We start from the raw sequence: 14,532 nt of genomic DNA, 5'->3' as shown, positions 1-14,532 counted from the left end.
ACGTTTCAGCATCACAGGGAAACAAGTTTCTGTCTTGTCAGGCACCAGGAATTTGTTTGGGACAGGCCTTCTTTAGGGCTAGCATGCCCAGGGCACTGTAAATCACAATGAAAACATTAGTAGCAATAACCACCACATCTGTCACATGCCCATTTTGTGCCAGGAACTGCAATAGGCTCTTTCCATCCATCCATCCATCCATCCATCCATCATTGCCAACCTCATAATAACCTTGAAGAAGGCACAGTCCCTGCTTTCAGCGCTGAGAAAATGGGGACTCACAGCGTGAGCAGCTTAACTAAGGTCACCCAGCTAGTAAGTGGCATGGCCCCCTTCCAGGGGCATTGCTATGGCATCCCCCCAGGCTATAGCCCAGGAACCTGACCACCATCTCACCTCACCCCCCGCCCCCAAGGAAGCAGGATGATGGGGCTGCTGCTCAGGCTGGATGTGAAATGGGGGCAGTGACCCGGCAGGAAGAGGCGGGGCAAACTGGCTTTGGCGGACGGACGACCGTACGACCGTGGCCCAGGGCGACCTCCCTCCTCTCACGCACTACTTCCTGGCACAGGAAGCAATCTCAGACATTGGCTGGTTCAGAGGTTCTGCAACATGTCTGCGCATCAGGCTCCTTAGAGAGCATTTACACATGCAGATGCTAGACACAGGTTTAGATTCGGTAGATCTGAGGGGGGGGAGGGTGTCCACGAATAGGCATGTGATGTGGGGCCCCGGTTAGTTGTGATGCAGAGCCAGGTTTGAGAACCTGGGGCTGGTCCAACTCCTTCACTAAACAGTCAGGAGAACTAGATCTTGGATGCGGGAAGTGTCCTACCTCTAGTCACACAGGAAGGAAGCGGCGGAGGGGAGATTCGGGCCAGCTGGGCCTGGCTGCCACCAGCGGTGCGACTGCGTCTCCTGGGAGAGGAAAGCCACCTGGAGAGCCGACCAGATCTCTGGAGCCTGGAACTGGTAAGAAAAGTCACCAGGCAAAAGATGGGCTCGATATAGAAAGTTTTAGAAAATTCACTTCCAAAAAAGTAAAAATCCATCCACGATAAAAAGTATAGCATAATGGAAGCAACACTTGCAGCAGACAAGACAGAGTCAATATACTTGTAACATCTACCTCATCTGTCTATCCATCTAGTTCACTCAAGTCGATTAGGAAATCATCATGGCTTTAATTGGCTAAATAAACTAAGAGCTTAAATGTGCACACAACACAATTATTAGTAAACAAATTATTTCATGGAGAATGTTTAATCTGGTTGGTAAACTTTGACATGTAAATTGAAACAAGGTACCATTTATACATTAGACTTTCTCTGAACTATATTTTTCTATATGTACATATGTGTACATTGACAGGAAAGGCCTGGGAAGGATACACAGTGGCAGGGCTGTCTGATTACATCTTAATATCTATTCTTCCCCCTTTTAATTAACCACCCCCTCTACTCTGGGAGATGGAGCTGGGGGAAAGAAGCAACATGCCCAGTTTAAAACTACATTTCCCAGCCTCCCTTACGTATAAGGGTGGCCAATTAGAAGTGAGCTGATGTCATGGGGCAGGGGGACTCCCCAGGAAGCTCTTCAGGTGGGGCTGTTTCGCCTGGGGTAACACCCTGTGGCCCCTCCAGCCCTTCTCCTTCCTGTGGCCTGGAATGCAGATGTGATGGTTGGAGCTCCAGGGACCACATGAGCCCAGATGGAGCCCTAAGGGATGGAAGCTATGAACTGAGGATGCAGAGCAGAAAGACAGAAGCCTGGGTTCTTGGTGACCAGTGAGCATGGGTCCACCACGCTAGTCCTGAAACGCTTCGTCTACACTTCCTTTATGTGGAAGGAAAATCACTAAATTGCTTAAGCTTATGCTACTCCGATTGTGTCATATGCGGTTAAACCTAAACTTAATTGATACACACATCAAACCTTTGTGGGAGTGTAAAGGGAACGTTCACACGTTCCTTTCTATGCTGTGGTATTGTTTGCATTTATTATCTTTATTTTTTTACAATAAGAGTGCATTTGTGTATGACTTGTATGAGCATCTGTTTTGGAGCCCCAGAGAACTCAAGTTGAGAGCCAGCCCCGCCACTTCCTAGCTATGTGACCTTGAGCGGTCCCTTAATTTCTCTGAGCCTGTTTCCTCATCTACAAAAATGATAATAATAGAACTTATCTCACCAGCGGCTGCGGACGGAGCTTAAATGAGCTCATGCGGACAACCTTCCTGGCACGTGCCTGGCTTACAGCTATTACCGTATGTACTACATTATGCTACCGCATAGGCACTGGCGGCAGCAGGACCAATTAGAAAAGCCCAGGACATGTTGCTGAAAAAAACCCCAAAACACCAGGTTGTAAAACTGGCGCATGAGTACAGTATCTTTTGTGGAAAATTCTTTTTATGTCTACATTTATATGTATATCTATGCACCAGGAGGTTTCTGGAGGGAGGGTTATCCAACTGTAGGAATGGTAATGTCTGGGCAGTAAAATTTTTCTTTCTTCTATATGGTTGAAAAGGAGAAAAAAAAGCATTATTATTTTGGAGCAGGAAAATAAAAACCCTTTGTTAAGCAATGTTACAGTTCACATCAAGAATTATTAAAGCATCCGTGCCCTTTGGCCTAGCTATCTCACTCTTGGGAACAGGCCTGAAGAAATAACTCAAATGGAGAAAGACGCTCTCTCCATCAAAGCATGCAGTGCAGCATTATTTATAATAGAGGAAAACGGGGAACCACTTAAGTGACTTACATTAGGGTAATAATTATTAAATTATTCACTCACTGGAACCCTGTGCAACAATTTAACTGAAAAGATGATGACCGTGTAACAACACAGAAAGATGCTTATGGCAGGACGAGAAGCAGAAAGGGCAGAATGCAAAATTAGATCTGTGCCAGGAGCGTCCTGGGCACAGGGCCTGCATGCATTCGGATGAGGACTGGAAGGGAACACAGGCAAATAAAAACAGTGTAATTTGTTGGGGCCATCGATTGTGGGTGATATTTTCTTCTCATTTAGAATTCGAATGTTTCTATAATGTTGTTTGTATAATTTTTAAAAATTGGCTTTAAAAATCCGGGCAGGGCCCAGCCGGCGTGGCTCAGTGTTGAGCAATGACCTATGAACCAGGAGGTTCAATTCCTGGTCAAGGGCACATGCCCGGTTTGCAGGCTCGATCCCCAGTGTGGGGCGCACAGGAGGCAGCTAATCAATGATTCTCTCTCCCTCTCCTTTCCTCTCTGAAATCAATAAAAAATATTTTTTTAAAAAATCCCAGCAGGGAAAAGAAGGGGGAGCAGGGAGAGGAAGATGGAAGGGAGATCTGGGTGGGTGTGGATAAGAGAAATTCAGAGGCAACACACTGGCAAACACTTCCAGTTCCGTCTTCTACCTGGGTGGCCCCAGAGTTTGCATCCTCTTTACTCTCTGACTTGAATGATTAGATGGACAAAATAATTGCCGAACTGGAAGGCAGTATGTTAGCTGATGATAAAGCTAGGGTTAAGAGTGCTCTTCAGCCCTAGCTGGTTTGGCTCAGTGGATAGAGCATCAGTCTGCAGACTGAAGGTCCCGGGTTCGATTCCGGTCAAGGGCACATGCTCGGGTTGCGGGCTTGATCCCCAGTGGAGGGTGTGCAGGAGGCAGCTGATCAATGACTCTCTCTCATCATTGATGTTTCTATATCTCTCTCCCTCTCCCTTCCTCTCTGAAATCAATAAAAAAAAGCATATTTTAAAAAAAGAGTGCTCTTCAGATTGGAATCCTTTGGAAAAATGGATCATGTTTGCTATTGACAAAATGATAGAGGAATGAGAACACTAGCAAGCTAGCAAGAGCGTGCATTATGAAGGCTTCCTGGAGGGTAGCTTGGTATCGTGTATCCAAACAAAGAATGTGTGTATCCTCTGTCAGACACCACACTTCTTGGGATTTATCCTAAACCGAAGGAAATGATCAAGCCAGTGCATACAAATATTTACATAAGATGTTCATCACAGAGTCTGTAAAAATAAAAATTAAACCCTTCACTTCACCAAAAAAGAAATGGTAAACTAAATTCTGGCATAACCATGCGGTGGTATACGATGAAGCTATACTCAAAAAATAGGATGTAGATATAAAATTGACATGCATGGATGCGCACCACGTATTAGCTAGAACAAGAAGGCTCCAAAGGAAATAGATTCAGAGGCAAAGAAGCATCGAACAGACTGTCAAACTACAGCAGGAAGGCAGAGGACGGTTGGGGGGGGAGGGGGCAGGGGGTAGGTAAGAGATCAACCGAAGGGCTTGTATGCACGCATATAAGCATAACCAATAGACACAAGACTCTGGGGGAGGTGGTGAGGGCATGTGCTGGTGGTGAGGGCATGTGCTGGGGGCGGGGGGTAGGAGAGGCGAGTGGGGGCAGGTCAATGGGGAAAAAAGGAGACATATGTACTACTATTTGTAATACTTTAAACAATAAAATAAAATTTAAAAAAATAAAACGGCTCCAAAGAAAGACGCATATTATCTCATTTATGTTCATCTGCATGTAAGAATTTTTGCTAATATATACACCAGAATCTTAACAGTGATTCATCTTTGAATGGTGGGATTACAAATTGTATCAGTCAGTTTAGTTTCAGTTATGCTGCGGTAATAAACAACCCAAAAAATCCACTGGCTTCCAATAGTGAATTGGAATTTCTCATCCCTGCTCAAGTCTCCAAGGCCGACTGCTCCTCTGCCCAACATCTTAACTCGAGGACCCAGGCTGACCACACAATCTCTGTCTGAACACTGCAGGTCTCTGTGGCAGAGAGAGGTGGGCCACCTACTGGCTCTTACAGTCAGTGTAGGCAAGTCTCTTGGTCCTTCCCAGGTTCAACAGGGCAGGGATAGATGATGCCCCACAGGCCCTCAGGAAGGGCACTCGAGGAAGGATGGCAAACATTTGAATAATAATACAACCTACTAAAGTTATTCATCCTTGTCTTAGTCCAGTTGGGCCGCTGTAACAAAAATACCATAGACTGGGCGGCTTAAACAACAGACATTTATTTTTCTCACAGTTTTGAAGGCTGGGAAGTTCAAGAGCAAGGCACCAGCAGATTCGGTGCCTTCTCCCCATGTCATCACAGGAGGTTAGGGAGCTCTCTGAGGTCTTGTTTCATAAAGGGCACTAATCTCATTCACGAGGGCTCCATCCTCATGACCTAATCGCCTGCCAAAGCTCCACCTTCCAAAACATCAGCTCGGGGATGAGGTCTCCACATATGAATTCTGGGGGCACAGACATTCAGTCTCTAGCAACTGTATTATGTAAGCCTTTTTCTTTGCAAAAATAGGGTCCTGTCCCAGGAAGTGGATGGTCACATGGAGATGGGACATGTGGGTTCTCACTGTTCAAGCCTCTTCAGGGGAGAAAACATAGACACCGAGTCTGAGCTACCCAGCACCACACTGAGATGGCAGCTTCAAGCCTGAGGCATAGGGGCCGGAGACAGGTCAGGAATTTAACACATTGTGGACGGATCACGAAAATTCTCGCTTCATATTACACAGTGTTTTACAAAGTATCATACTTTAAAAAGATATTAGCTTGTAAGAACATGTAATAAATAACCTCAAAATGTAATGGGTATTTTAAAGCGTGGCTTTAACATTTACGTAAAACGTGTGTTTTTTTTAAATATATTTTATTGATTTTTCACAGAGAGGAAGGGAGAGGGATAGAGTTAGAAACATCAATGAGAGAGAAACATCGATCAGCTGCCTCCTGCACACCCCCAACTGGGGATGTGCCCGCAACCCAGGTACATGCCCTTGACCGGAATCGAACCTGGGACCTTTCACTCTGCAGGCCGACGCTCTATCCACTGAGCCAAACCGGTTAGGGCGTAAAACGTGTTTTTTTGTACTCGTTCAATAGAAACTTATCTGGCCACTGGGTAAAGCTAGCAATAAAACTACTGGTCCGCCATGTGTCAAGAGACAGGTCAGTCGACCCAGACCCACAGTTAAGTATAAGGTGATGATGTAACACAAAGTTCTGGACGCCCAGAAGTATTATGCCAGGTCTGCTGCTTCCTACTTATATGACTTGGGTCAAGTGAGAGAGCCTCTTTGAATATAAAATGGCAATTATAATAGCTGCCCTGCCGCCTGCACACTACTTGGTCGGGGGCGGGGTGGTTCAATCTCTAAAATTGTTAGTGCTCTTGTACGAGGAAGGTTTGCTCTTTCAAGCTGTAACCATCACACTGACACACATTACATCTCCCCGTCTCCTCTCACCACCAAAGTAGCTCATTCACCTCTTAACTGTGTTCGTGTGCTTTTCAGGAGGGCGGGTGAGAAATGACAATGGAAGTCTCACTGTGGAGGACCCCTTGGAGGAACGAGGCCTGGAAGGCCTGGATGCAGAGGGAAGTAGCCGTGTCCCCGACGTCCCTCCTGACCCCGGCCTCTGAGGATGGAAGGCAGGGCTCCCCACACAGGCCTGATCCCTAGAGCCATTCAGGAAGCATTTAAAAACTAGATTCCTGGGCTCCACCTCCAGGAGATTCTGACTCACCTGGGGAGGGTGGGACCGGGCTGAGTCACGGAAGCTGATCCGTGCCACCCCCACCGGGCCCTGGCTCCTGTCCAGGCCTAGTGAGCAGGGAGGGCCTGGGTGTCTCAGGTGGCAGGAGCCTGGCCACGGGGAGAAACCTGAGTGGGCCCAGGTTATCTGATGGTGCACCTGCTCCGGCCCCGTGCTCACTTCTTGAATATCAAGATCAGGGGAAGGCTTGGGAAGAGGCTCCCCTGGGCAGCACGGTCACCCCACAAGTCTTCCCAGGGCCAGAGGAGGTGGAAGAAAAGGGTATTCCCCCTTTCTGCCCCCAGCCCCTCCGAACCAGACGCGTGGCAGGCTTCCCCAGTCCACCTGCACAGCCTCACTGATAACCCTGAAATGTATCTCTCTACACATCTGTCAACACGGTGGCGAGTTCCTCACGGGCGGGGACAGGTCTTGTTCCTCTCTGCGTGCCCAGCACAGTGCCTGGCACACCAGTAGTGCCTGCTGAATATTTCATGAATAAATGAGAAGTCGTAACACTTACCACGTTACCACAGGTTCACAGAAGGACTGATATTCACACCCACTAGGCACACGGGAAATGCACGTGCTCACCTCGGAGGGGTGGGGAACCCCATCCTTAGTCACCCAGCTAGAGGCTGAGCTGAGCACGCCCCGATTTGCGGCAGGACTGAATTCCTTCGGGCATCACAGTAACCCTTTGATATGATGTTAGGAAGCCTTGGCACAGGAAAATGCCTTTCTCTCTCACACGCGCACGCGCACGCACACACCCTGCATACAATCTCTAGGCTAAGAGTGTCAGCCCTCCAAAAGGGGGAAGCTCTTTTGATATGGATGGATGCCCGTTGATGAATGTAGATGGGATGACAGAGTCAGAAACTAACATTTTGCAACCCTCAATCTAATCGTGGCTGTGGGCAAGGATACCTGACGGATGCTAAAACCACTGGGTAAATAATTGCCGGGGAACAGGAAGAAATCTCAGCCTAGACTAAGTCTCTAGCCCCCAAGTCAGAATTCCCCGCTCCACAAAGGAGCCCAGACAAAGGAGAGGACCACAGTCAAGACAGGCTCCAGAGGGTCTCGTTAGGCTTCTTACATACAACCGGGCGGCCATTTCTGCACGTGAAAGGCCAGGGGAGGATCGGCAGGCTCTGGGTCTTTTCTGAATTCTTCTTCCCTCCCTCTTCCCTGCTTGCCCCCGCCCCCCCTTTTCTCACAGGGAAAGGCTGCAGGGAGAGGGAACTGGGGAGGAAACTCAGGAAGGTCTCTGAGGCTCCTGACACCCCAAACATATCCTGGCTGCCAAAAGAGAAGTGGTGGGGCTTGCTCTGATCTTGCCCACTGTTGTCAGAGTCCAGTAGGCAGGCCCTGTGCTGGATACACACAGGGGTCAGCCAGCATCGCTCAGCCCCTTCTAGGTCCTGCCCTGCATTGTAGGGGCTGGAAGCCTGAGAGCTGGGTCCCTCAGAAGCTCTTGACAGCCAGGAGTTACTTTAGAGACCACCAGTGAGAGGCACTCGCAGACACCACGACTCCTGCCCTGGCAGCGGTGGGCACACTGGATGCCAGTTCCCAGACCTCGGACAGGGGTCCTCCCATCCATCTCACTGCAGGTGGTCCCCTGGGGATGCCAGGGCTGGGCAGTGATGAGAGCTGAGATGTCTGTAAGTGTCAGTCCAGCCCCAAGCCCACCCAGGACTCTGTCCTGGAAAGCAGGGACATCCGTCACCCTCCTGGCACAGGGGAGGGGGTTTTCTGCTGCCAGGCCTCTTGGAGTCGAGGTAGAAGGGTCAACAACAGCGAGTCCAGCACAGCCAGACCTTCCCAGGAACACCGAAGACCCCTAGAAAACCAAGAGGCCTGGCTGTGGCTGCCTCCTCTCACCGTCTACCAGGGCCAACGGCACCCACAGGCCCTTCCTCATCAGCGTTGCTAACTTTTCCCAGGTGTGTGGTCGGTAGTCAGGGCTCCCTGCGACTTCTAACCACCCTCCCACCGCCAGCACACCTGTGATCCAGCAGCAGCAAGCCCTGATCCAGCAGCCTGTTCACCTCCTCGCTTGCTCCAAACACATCCCCCAGGGTCAGCTGGGGCTCAAACTGCTGCCAGTGCTGGGGAGACCAGAAGGGTCAGAGGTGTGGGGGTCCTCTGGGCCATGTGTCTGGGGTGGGGTAAGGGGTGAGGGAGGGTACAGTCCAGCACAGGGATCTCAGCCAACTGACTCTCATGCACACCAGGCCCAGGCCGACGGGCCAGCAGGGATGTGGTCACCTGCACTCCTCCACGTTTAGGCAGAAAGCCAGGTCTCCCTCGATTCACCTCCCCACCCCCACCCCCTGCTGCTCAGGATATGGCCAGGGCTTTCTAGCCCTGACTTCATCCAGAGCAGCTTGAGTTGGACTGATGGTTTACTGCACTTCCTATCTGAGCGTTCAGTGCTACATCTGAAGCCCTTAATCTAGTCTATTCCCCGCACAGCTGCGCAAACGGAGGTTCAGAGAGGTGAGAGGATGTGTGCTCAAGGGTGCAGGAGAAGGGGCCTAGAGCCTGGGTCTCTGCAGCCCTCGTCCAGAGTCCTCACCATTGCACCACACTGCCCACCAGGCCTCAGCTGGACTAAAGCCCAACCTCCAGCTGCCAGAGGGATGGGAGGTGTGTGTGTGTGTGTGTGTGTGTGTGTGTGTGTGTGTGTGTGTGAAATGATTATGCACGGCTTAGGAGGAAGCCGTGTGCCGGAGCCCCTGGACCCCTTACCTGGTGAGTGATCCCTACGTCTGTGCGTAGCCCCATCGCCAAAACCTCCTCCAGCCTGAAAGGAAAACCATCAAGGGGTCTTGGAGAGGAGACTTGTGCTTCTCCCAGCCTTCAAGCCCTATGCTGGGGGTGCGTATGGGGGGCTTAGGAGGACCATGCAGTATGGGCCAAGGCAAGAAATGACAAGGTGCACGTGGAGGTGGTTCTGGGGCCGCAGGGGAACCCGGGGGAGGCGCCCTGTGCCCTCAGATGCTCACAGCTCCAGCTCGCCCAGGGAGACGCGCTTCCGGGTGCCGTGACCGAACAGCTTCACCTCCTTCATCCAGTTGTCAGGCTCCAGGGTCTGGATCCGAGCCTCCCGTGCCAGGCCCCCGGCCCCCTGGGGCACAAATCGCCCATGGGCCCCTGACAACATCAACAACCACACCCACTCTCATGCCAGCGAACACGGCGTGCCTGCCAGATGTCATCAGTGGTTCTCAAAGTGGGATCCCCGGACCACAGCGTCGAATATGCTAGAAACCTACATTTGTGGGCCTTACTCCCGCCCTGTGCAACCAGAAATTCTGGAGGTGGGGCCCAGCCATCTGGGTTTTAACAGGCCTTCCAGGTAACTCTGGCGTGTGCTACAGGCCGAGAACTTCGGTGCCAGGCACCATCAAGCACCTCAAAATACACACTCAACGGCATCCCTTTTTGCCTCGCCGTACATATAAGAAAACAGAGGTCAATAAGCGGCCCGAGATCACACAACCGTGACATTCCACTCCTGAGCCACCCCTCCTACGGTTCACGGGGACTCACCAGGCCCAACGCCAATGTACTGGCCGCACTGCCAGTACGTCCAATTGTGGGTACTAAGCGCCCCCTGTGGGGAGGGAGGGAACAGTCAGGGCCGAGCAAAGCTGGCAGCCCTGTAGCAGCTCAGGCAAGGGGAACCCGGTTAAAAGGTGCCCCCACCTCAGACCTCGAGGACCCCGCTGAGACCCTTCTCCCCACAGGGCCACCTTCCCAGGGCCCACTCCCCACCGTCAGCCATAAGCCCCAGGACTCACATGCCGAGCAAAGTTGGAGACCTCGTACTGGCGGAAGCCGGCCTCCCGAAGGAGTGCCCGTCCCTCCTGGTACATCTCGGCAGCGCGCTCGGGGTCCGGGGCAGGAAGGGCACCCCGCTGCACCCGGGTGAAGAGGGCCGTGCCCCGCTCCAGGGACAGCTGGTAGAGGGAGACGTGGTCGTCACAGCGGCGCAGCAGTTCCTCCAGCTGCCGGAGCCAGGGTCCCACCTGCTGGGCCGGCAGCCCCAGCATCAGGTCCACGGATACGCGCCCGGGGAACAGGCGCCGGGCCTCTGCCAGTGTCTGCAGAGCATCGCTGGCCGAGTGTGTCCGCCCCAGCAGCTGCAGCTCAGTGTCATCCAGGGACTGGGGAGAGAGGCTCTGTAAGCGCACAGGCCGGCTCAGGGAGAGACCAAACCACTTGACTGACTTACTGTCGACCAGGGGTGGGGAACCTTTCTGCTGCCAAGGGCCATTTGGATATTTATAACATCGTTCACGGGCCATGCAAAAATGATCAACTTAAAAATTAGCCTGCTATATTTGGTCGAATATGTAATTCACTCACCCCTAATGCCTGGGCAGGGCCAGACCAAATACCGAGGGCATACCATTCACTGAAGGGTCGCGCACTATGTGCCAAGCTTTTTTATGCAACGTCTAATTCATCCTTATAACCCTCCAACGTTCGCTCCAAATTTACACGAGAAAACTGATGTTCAGAGATGTTAAGTCACGTGCCCAAGGTCACACAGTGGCAAAGGCAGACCTGGAATTTGGGACTGCCTGGCCCCAAAGCCAAGAGTCTTTCTTAATTTTATTTGGAACCTATAGAATATTTCAAACCTATAGAAACGTTAAAAAAAAAGTCAATGAACACCATCTAGATTCACAGACTCACATTTTGCCACATTTGCTTTGTCTCTATAAATACACACACATATTATGATGACGTTGACCCACTGGAGAGTAATTTACAGACCAGCACTACGGAAATGTTCTCTACCTGCACTGTCCAATGCAGTAGGTGCTCACACATGTGGCGATTTAAACTTTAAGATAATTAAATTTAAATAATCACATTCCAAGTGTCTACTGGCATTTGGTCAGTGCGGCTATAGAACATGTTAGTAGAGGATGGTAGCCACCGGCCACACACTAGTGAGCATTTGCAAATGGGTTATTTAAATGTAATCAACTTAAATATTGTACCCTTTCACCCCTAAATAGTTAAGTGTGTACTTCCTAACAACAAGGACATTCTCTTACATAACCACAAGCCAATTACAGAGTTCAGGAAATGTAACATTGACACAATGCCATTATCTAATACACAGTCATATTCAAATTTGGCCAGCTGTCCCAATAATGCCTACTGTAGTAATTTCCTCTTCCCACCCCACTCTAGGACCCAATCAGGGGTCACACATTGCACTCAGCTGTCATTGTCTCATCCGTTGCCTTTAGTCTAGATCAGTGATGGCGAACCTATGACACGCGTTTCAGAGGTGACATGCGCATTCATTTTTTTGGTTGATTTTTCTTTGTTAAATGGCATTTAAATATATAAAATAAATATCAAAAATATAAGTCTTTGTTTTACTATGGTTGCAAATATCAAAAAATTTCTATATGTGACACGGCACCAGAGTTAAGTTAGGGTTTTTCAAAATGCTGACACGCCGAGCTCAAAAGGTTCGCCATCACTGGTCTAGATCCTTTAACCTTCCTATATCTTTCATGATATTGACATTTTTTGAAGAGTATGGGCCAGGTATTTTTCAAAATATTGTTTAATGAAGAAATTCTAGCTATCTGCTGTTCACCACTGCCCTAACAGTTAACAAATTTTTACAGTATACTGTATACTAAAAAATTTGATGAGGTTAGATCAACCTCATGCTATCGGTTCTTACCACACATACAAAAAGCCTTTTTCCTTTTAATTTTCTTATTGACACATCGATTTGTTGTTCCACTTATTTATGCATTCACTGGTTGATCCTTGTATGTGCCCAGACTGGGGACTGAACCCACAACCTTGGCGTATCAGGACGGCACTCTAACCAACTGAGCTACCCAGCCACGGCAAAAAGTCTCTTAACTTAGGTTTCTTTACCATTAGAGTCCAGAGAGGCATGCATCTGGGGCCACACTATCTCAGCAATGACGTGTCCCTTTCAGTATATCCCATGACAGCAAGGCTCTGACCCCAAACCCTATGGTAAGTGGTGCACGTATTAGAAGTGGAGAAAGCAATACTGCATATGAAAACACGAGAGGCCAACCTGAGAGGATTCTATTTCTCCTACTTCAACACCTTCAGTGGCTCCCCCGTAAACCACTAGGCAAACCCAAACTCGCTGGTATGGTGCTGAAGGCTTCCTTGCCTCCAGCCTCTCGTCACAAGGAATGACTCGTAGCTCCCCCAAAACATGCAAGGCTCCTCTATATCCTGTGCTTTCCCTCCCACACCCTCTCCCCTGGTGGACTCCTCCTCCTCATTCAAACATCACCAGTCTGGGAGGGCTTCTATGATTTCATCAGACGAAGATGCCCTTCAGTCTGTACTCTGAAAGCCTTTTGTAGAGACCGCCCCCCCACCTTTACCATGCTGCAAAGAGCTGACCACCTGCTTGCCTCCTGCTGTGTCTCCGATCATGTAACAAATCTTTTCTGAGCACCTACTATGTGCCAGGCACTATGGAGGGTGTTTGGAGCACTGTGGTCTGGCACAGAAGGCGACACCAGCATAGTTACAAAAGCGTCACCAAACACTCTTCAGTACCTACTAGGCCTTGGCACCCAGAAGGGGCTCAATAAATGTTTGTCCAAGCACGAAGGGGCCTAGAGAGTGTCATGCTAAGTGAAATAAGTCAGTCAGAGAAAGACAAGTATCACATGATCTCACTCACATGTGGAATCTAAAAATAAACTGATGAACGGAGTGGATCCAGAGACAAGGAAGCATGGAACAGAGTGTGGAATCTCAGAGGAAAGGCAGGGGAGAGTGGGTGGGTGGGAGGTAATCAACCAAAGACCTTATATGCATAAATGCAGAACCCATGGACACAGACAATGGGGTGCTGAAGGCCTGGGGCTGGAGGGGGTCAATGGGGGGAAAAGGGAGACATATATAATACTTTCAACAATAAAGAATTGTTTTTAAAAATAAATTAGTAAATGTTTGTCCAATAAACGAATGTGACCAGTGGAGAGACAGCACGGAAGGGCTGGGTGCCCTGGGACAGGGTGGACTGATTGGTTACCTGGAGGCCAATGGACAGCCTGTTGACTCCTGCTGCCCCAAATGCTGCCAACCTAGAGGCTGGGGCAGAAGTGGGGTTCACCTCCAACGTGACTTCGGAGTCTGCGGGCAGGTGAGCTGTCTGGGCCACTGCCTCCAGGACAGCAGCCACAGTGTGGGGACTGGCCAGACTCGGGGTGCCTCCGCCAAAGAACACAGACTCCACCCTGGGTAAAGAAGATAAAGAACATGAGGCCTGGGGGAGCCCTCCAGGAGGCCTGCAGCACTCGACCTATCCACGCCCTCCAAGCCCTGCCTCCTGCCCCCCAGTACCCACCGCTGCACCCCGCTGAGCCGCAGCAGTGTCTGGGCCTCCGTCACCAGGCAGCTCCGCATGGCAGCCTCGTCCACGCCGCGGGGGATGTACTTATTGAAGTTGCAGTAACTGCAGCGCTTCTCGCAGTAGGGCCACTGGGGGCGAGGGGTGTTTGAGGGGGTGAGAGGGGCTCCGGGCTGCCCTGGCCCCTTCCGGGGTTCAGCTGCACACATTCCCAACCCCAGTCCAGGTCTGTACGCCATCTGAGCCACGCAACTCCCGAAGACTGGGATCATGCCCACTTCAATAAGACAAAACTGGGGTTCAGAAGGGGAGCCACAAGGTCAAGGGTCAGTCACCGCGCTGGTGAGCACCGGAGACCTCAGGTCCCCGGGCACGGACATTTCCCTGCCAGGGCAGGGTCCTAGCCAAGACCTCGCCCGGGAGCGAGGAAGGTCGGCGGGTGGGTTCACGCGTGACAAGTCGCCCTGTGGACTCCGGCCCTGCCTCCTCCTCCCCACTCACGTGGACGTAAAGTGCGGCGCGCTGGCTCCGGGCCACGGGA

At 50.7% G+C, this 14,532-nt stretch overlaps 1 protein-coding gene across 1 annotated transcript; it reads right to left on the bottom strand.

The window, feature by feature from the left end:
* Positions 1–8,230: 8,230 nt before the first annotated feature.
* On the bottom strand, positions 8,231–14,531 carry RSAD1 (radical S-adenosyl methionine domain containing 1; the record flags this gene model as incomplete). Its single annotated transcript, XM_005868215.1, has 9 exons — positions 8,231–8,438; positions 8,603–8,706; positions 9,350–9,404; positions 9,607–9,754; positions 10,154–10,217; positions 10,405–10,770; positions 13,674–13,878; positions 13,989–14,122; positions 14,493–14,531. Coding segments are annotated over 9 exons (1,233 nt in total), but the record flags the coding sequence as incomplete, so codon positions are not given.
* Position 14,532: the final 1 nt, after the last annotated feature.

This window comes from Myotis brandtii, unplaced genomic scaffold (assembly GCF_000412655.1).
Source record: "Myotis brandtii unplaced genomic scaffold, ASM41265v1 scaffold265, whole genome shotgun sequence".
NCBI classification, from domain to species: Eukaryota; Metazoa; Chordata; class Mammalia; order Chiroptera; family Vespertilionidae; genus Myotis; species Myotis brandtii.
The sequence above is the reverse complement of the archived record's forward strand: the minus strand, read 5'-3'. Positions and strand labels throughout refer to the sequence as shown.